The sequence below is a fragment of the Nanorana parkeri genome, unplaced genomic scaffold (assembly GCF_000935625.1).
Source record: "Nanorana parkeri isolate BGI_ZX_2015 unplaced genomic scaffold, ASM93562v1 scaffold163, whole genome shotgun sequence".
Lineage (NCBI taxonomy): Eukaryota > Metazoa > Chordata > Amphibia > Anura > Dicroglossidae > Nanorana > Nanorana parkeri.
In genome coordinates this window covers 220,438-226,770 of record NW_017306431.1, presented here as the reverse complement: position 1 = coordinate 226,770, position 6,333 = coordinate 220,438, and the positions used below count along the sequence as shown (strand labels likewise).

At 40.3% G+C, this 6,333-nt stretch overlaps 1 protein-coding gene across 3 annotated transcripts in view; it reads left to right on the top strand.

The window, feature by feature from the left end:
* ANO1 (anoctamin 1) overlaps positions 1 to 6,333 on the top strand; it is a 91,558-nt gene that overhangs the window by 41,385 nt on the left and 43,840 nt on the right. For all 3 annotated transcript variants that reach the window (XM_018554545.1, XM_018554543.1, XM_018554544.1), the window contains exons 4-6: positions 900 to 1,051; positions 2,171 to 2,225; positions 3,701 to 3,752. In XM_018554545.1, coding sequence (XP_018410047.1) covers positions 900 to 1,051; positions 2,171 to 2,225; positions 3,701 to 3,752 — 259 coding nt within the window. The remainder of the gene's footprint in view (positions 1 to 899; positions 1,052 to 2,170; positions 2,226 to 3,700; positions 3,753 to 6,333) is intronic.

The window sequence follows — 6,333 nt, the reverse complement described above, 5'->3', positions numbered from 1 at the left end:
CCCAAAAAAAAAAGACAGGCAGAGGACAAATGACTAGTTAAGTCCAATCCCTGGAGCTAATTCTTCCACATTACTGACTTACATGTCTTGTTTTTCACTCGCTACCGTGTGGCGGCCATCTTTGTAGGGGCAGGGCTTTCTCGTATTTAGAGCTGCGAACAATGAGCAGCACTGTATTGACCAGTGGTCAGCAGCAGAGCCTTAGATCTCACATTTATGATGAACTGCTATGTGGTCATAGACACAGGAGGGTCACACTCGCATATCAGGAAGTGCTGTGCTATTTTTTTCAGGAGAAATTTAAGACAAAAAGCAAATCTTGCAGAACTAAAGTAAAAACATTTTTAGTTTTGCATAGAGTACAGGAGGGTTAAAACCCCCGTTAGCTTTTTTTTTTTGCCATCTGTGCCCCATTGAAGAGATTTCCCTTCACCAGGACACAGATGTTGTTTTAAGGGCTGAATTGTGGGATGTGTAGCGATTGTGGTGGTGGTGGTGTGATTGCTCATGCCTCAGAAGACCAAGTACCAAGTATTTGGAAGACCTGTATCTGCTCTGACAGAGGGACTTTTTTTCCAATTAGAAAACTTCTACAGTCATAGTATAATGTTTACTAGCCATACAGATTTGCTTCATTCCATGCCAGACATAGTTAAACTCTGTGAAAATCACATCATAAGCTGTTTTCTCATACGCAATCATTATATAGCTGATATGAGATTACCACATGTCCCTGCTAGACTGCAACAAGTCTTGTTTCTCGTTCCACATCTGCTGAGATAGCAGCTATGCTAGTGGATCCACTTGCTGGTTTTGCTGTGTACTTGATGTCTGTCTGCTTTTTCCATAAGTAGTTTTTCCAAACAAAACTGAATGCCCTTCCAACCTATGTATTCCAGATTTACCACATAGGTCAGAAACAAGGTCTGATGCACAAACTCAACAACGTCCTTCAGAAAATAACTGAACCCATTCAGCCCAAAGTTGCTAGCCACAGACCCCAAACAGCCAAGCATCTCTCGTATCCTTTCTCCAGGGAAAAACAGCACCTGTAAGTATGCCAAATCTAGTCCAATGTCTTTTTTATGGCTGACATTCCCAATCCCCATGGCTTTAAATTCTTTAGACCTTTTTAATGAGGGATGAAAGAGTTAATTGTCTTAAGAAGGATAGTTAAGATTTAGGTGGACTCTTGTAGGCCAAATCATTAGGAGACGTCTTGTATATTATGGAGATTCTTGCAGTAAGATGTTCTTTCAAGTTTTGACCCTATTTGTGCGTTCTCCATTTTATTTTTTAATTTACCCTTTGTATTCTTTTTACATCATGAAGAATCGTTGTTGTTGTTGTTATTATTTATTATTATTATTAAAGGATAGTTTATGAAGAAAATTATTAAAAGCCAGTATAGGATTCGACCATCCAGCATCCACAACCAACCCCTTAACGTATATCTAAACACAAAAATGTAACATATTGCAGCTTGCTTGTCTTTAGATGTGGTGGCTCCATTTGTTTTCTTTTTCAGGCAAAGTACATTTCCAGAAAAATACCTGTTGATCCTGCCAGAAATCCAGTGTCCTCTTAACTACCTGGGTTTCCCAGCTATCCTCTGCAAACTACAAAGCATGCCATGATATGAAGATGAGGAGAGAAGCAAAGTGCTTGTATTCCAAATAAGGAGTGGGGCCCATGGTGACAACGCTGCTCCTCAGTGAGTGTAGTAAGTGAGCGTTGACATTGGGACATGCAGAACTGGTACTGGCAGGATCTCCAGGTGGAAAATGAAGAAAAGCCTGAAGAAATAAACCTCATGCAGCTATTACATATTAATTACTAAGTACTGTGCTGAGAAAAAATTGTATAGGCTACCATTGCTGGCCAGCTTTTAAAAATGCTAGTTTGTCTGTCTTCAGCTTGAGTACCAGTACTTCTGAGTCAGTGATTTGAAAGCACCTAATCTGCATACCTGTTCCTGGTCAGCGAACATTCTGAAGCCAATGGCTCAGTATGACAAGCAATTTGCGTTTTCAGAAGAACAGGTTAGCAATGGCAGCCTGCATATTTCTGAGCACAGATTTCCTTTAAAGCGGATAGAACCTGAAAATAGTTATTTTAATCTTTCTACTACTGTTTTTATAACTCATCTATAATCTGTATTAACCAACAGGTTCGATATGTCAGACAAAGACTCTTTTTTTGACAGCAAAACAAGAAGTTCAATTGTAAGTGTTAAAGTTACCATGTATCCCTTGCTGATTGGGTGATAATTACTCTCCAATTAGATCTTAACACTTTTTCTATCAGTTTTCTTTTTACCATCTTGCTATTTATACAGTGAGTACTCATCTCACCTGTGGTTTGTATCTTCATTGCCCAGGGGAAGGGCTGCATCCACTCTTATAGGTTACATATGACAGTTTTAATGTCCCAGTCCTGGAGTACACTGCTCTAACCTCCCATAACACCACCATGGTGCAAAGCCACAATCCACCTTCCAAGGATGGACATCTGTTTACATCAGGATGGCAGCACACAAGGCATCTCCTCCAAATGTATCTATATTTAATACTGTAAAGTTCATAAATGCAATACCCACTTACGTGTTTCACTGGGCCTTAGTCATAGCATCAATGCCCAAGTCCACCTTTTTTCCCTTTTGCTACCTATGGTATGTTTTATTTGTATCCTTTTAATTTTTTCAGTTTTACTGTTTTCTTTACCTTTTTTCTTATGAGTCGTCACTTTGCTCTGTCCCTTGAACTGCCTATTTTTCAAATGTTACCAGCTACCCAGGAGTTCTGTAGACTTAGAAGCCCTTAGGGCATCGATGGGAAACTTTGGCCCTCCAGCTGTGCTTTAAACACAAATCCCAACATGCCTCTGGGAATCATGCCAGTAACTGTCAGTCTTACAATACCTCATGGGACTTGTAGTTTCACAACAGCTGAAGGGCCGGTGTTGCCCACCCCTGCTTTACAGTCACATATAGGCTATTCATGCACAACCAGTTTGTTACTCCAATCTTTTTACATAGTGTGTACAGCTTTTAACCAGGACAGGTAGACGCATATGGCAATTTATAACACTTTTTTTTTCCAAACATTATATCCCTTCCCCAACTTTATTAAATATCTTCCCACTGGTGTCGCTGCAAAATCCTCTTGTGCCGATCTGGCAAGTCCATCAGTAAAGAAAATGAATTGGCACACTCTGAGCTGCAACTTCTTTTTTTTTTTTTAATCAGCAGCAAGGTTAAACGGGATCACCTCCTTTAAAAAAACGCTCTCCAGCATGGAACATGTCAGGTGACCCCTGCTACCATGTAAATGAAAAAGAAAAGTTGCTGCACCCAGAGTGCAGGGATTCATTTCCTTTTTCTTTCTACTAAACGTGTTTTTGTTTTTTCTCTGCTCCCATCATAAAGAATTCCCATTATAAAACGTCAATAAAACCCTGAGCAAAGCTATCTAAAACAATGGATATTGCTGGAGTAACAGTAACCCAAGGGTTCCTGGGGTCCTAATCATAGTACAAACAAAAGAAAGAGGGTATCTAGTTTGTTAATGGAAGCACACTTCTCACTCTGGGTGTTCTAGATAAAACCAACAAACCCCAGCTTTAGACGAGCCTTCCTCCTATAGTTCATATTGTCGCTTTTACTCTTACCAGTGACCTAACTGCCATTTTGTTCCCACAGGTGTATGAAATCCTGAAGCGAACAACCTGTACAAAAGCCAAATATAGCATGGGTAAGCACACATGCACGTTTTCTTTTATTTAGCATTCATGGTGAGAAGGTGAATGAGGGCCGAGGTTTGTTTGTTTTTTTTCCATAGAATTGGGACCTACCCAAACTATCCAGTTTAGCCAAACCTCATACTACACGTCTCTTGGTAAATCCAAAAGAGGTATACAGTCAGATTATAATGTCCGTGACGAGGTTTAGGCTTCATATTGATTTTGACTAGGAATGCACCGATACCACTTATTAAGACCGAGTACCGATACTTTTGATCAAGTACTCGCAGATACTAATTACCGATACTTTTTCTTAAAGGGACAGGTCACATTTTTTCTAAAGCAATACAAACTAATGCTTTAAGGTCACTTTCTTAATATTATGATGCCCCATGTCCCTCTGAGTAGTAGTATGAGATCTGGAACAAGTACATTTGAGGCGCTGGATTCATATATTCAGAAGCTCGGTCAGAACGTTACTAAGCATAATGAAAAGCCTGCAATAAGAACTTAATAGAAGCTCCAAGCCCTCCCTGCTCAATCCAATACAAAGAATATATGCAGTTTTCAGTATAGAACGTAAGCACTGTATAAACCACACACATTATGACACGCCCGGACTTTGTTGTGTATGTTACATGCAACAAAAGGTGTGGCGCTCTCTGCTCTCAGTTTAGGTATGTCGTCTTACGTTGTTCATAATCCCTTTTTAGAGGCTCATCAGCAGAACTGCCCTTCATAGAAATGCCCTGAGGAAATGTTTTGTTGAATCACTGCTTCTGGAATTTTCACTGTAGCATATCCCTATTTGAACATGAAGCAGAGGGATTAAATATCTTATTGCCAGTCACTTATTTAGGCTAGTCTGCTTTCTAAGAACAGAGCCTCCGATCAATATTCCCTCCCTAGACTGATGTAATGAAAGCTCAATGTCCCCTATTCATTTTGTTTACAGGTAGATGTTCAGCGTAAACAATCATATGCTGCATACATCATTTATATGTTCTAAAAGATTATTTTATAAAGGAGCTGTGTGTATGCTTAAGAACTGCCAAGAAAGTAGCTATACCAGATATATCATCCCGAGATGTTGTTATTACCAATAAGGGCCAACACTTAAGGTCACAGTATTCTTCAGTAATTAGGATGGTCAGAATCTGTGGATTAGTAACACAAGTTAAAGCGGTTTGAGCCGTGACACAGCGCCATGCTTTTGATCGTAAATTGTGTATTAATACGTTCCTGTGTTCAACCTTATAGTGTAACATGGTACCTCAGCAGTGAGGTAGCAAAAACGGTGTAGAGACATTAATTACTCTTCATGCCTCAGGGCAGGAGCAATCCAACACTGGTATTCTTGCAGGTGGAAGACCCATAGGATGCAAGAATGGTGGCTCTAATCTAATGCATTGACTGAACCTCAAGAATTTTACTGTTCCCACCACCCCAGCCAGGCCCACCACAGCTGCACTTCCATCAGTCAGCTGGTAATGGTGACCGGCTGACAATTCCACAAGAAGCTCAGCTTCTAGGCCAATATTCATTGATCTCAGGAGTATGTAATTGCAATTGGTGGTTCCTTATTTCCTCGACTGGCCAATCGCATATGAGCAATTTTAGAAAGCATTTGCATATGTGGGGGTGGTAAAGACACTAAGACTGTGGTGCCCAATTTGTGGCTCTATGCGGTTTGTGAGGCTTTTGGACCCCAGTAATGGTAGCATTGATTTGTAAAGGGGTAAGAGCAATGGTCTGTACTAGCCTCATGTAAGTCTATCAATGTCCTGTGCAGCATGTGACCAGTCTCCAACCAAACCTGTGGCATGTGCACAGCCTCTGATCATCATTTCCTATAGTATGTCTAAAGTTTTGACAGTCCATTCTAGCATTTCATATACTGAACATTATGTGCGCCCCTTTGTTATCAGAAGACATAGTTGAGGCCTCCTATACCTTGTATGCTGATGTTCACGGCACTAAGCCTCTTGACGTGCATTTTTGTGGCAAATAAATTTTCTGCTACACAATAAAACGTGTTTTGTTTTTTTTTTTAATACTCTGTATAATATGTAGTTAGAGGGGTATAGTCTCAGTTCGTGCATTGCACACTGCTAAAAGCTATTTGTCAGGTAAATATTGCAGAGCATCATCCGTGCAATGAAATGGTTATAAACAATCTGGCAGTGACAGATTTTCTGAGGTACAACCATGGCTGTTGTGTACGGAACAGCTGAGACATGGTGGCTAGCTTCCTTAATCATCCTTCCCCCTAGTCTCCTGTTATTGTAAATATGTAACTGGAGTGAATGTACCATTCTGTCCTAACCGTCATCACTGCCTGGGCCAAATGTAGCCAATTCTCTTGTGTCTCTGAGTTCTAAATAACTAGGGATTTGTTAATGAAACTTGTGCTAAATGCTACATTCTTTCACTTTATTTGGGACTTCACCTACCCCCAGTAATGCATTACTGTCTCAATTCGCATGATACCTCCAAATGTATGCAGGCAATGCTTGAATACAGGGGAACAGTACGCCATTGTATGCCAAGCAAGACCTCCGGAAACTCATTATACATACCACATAATGGGTA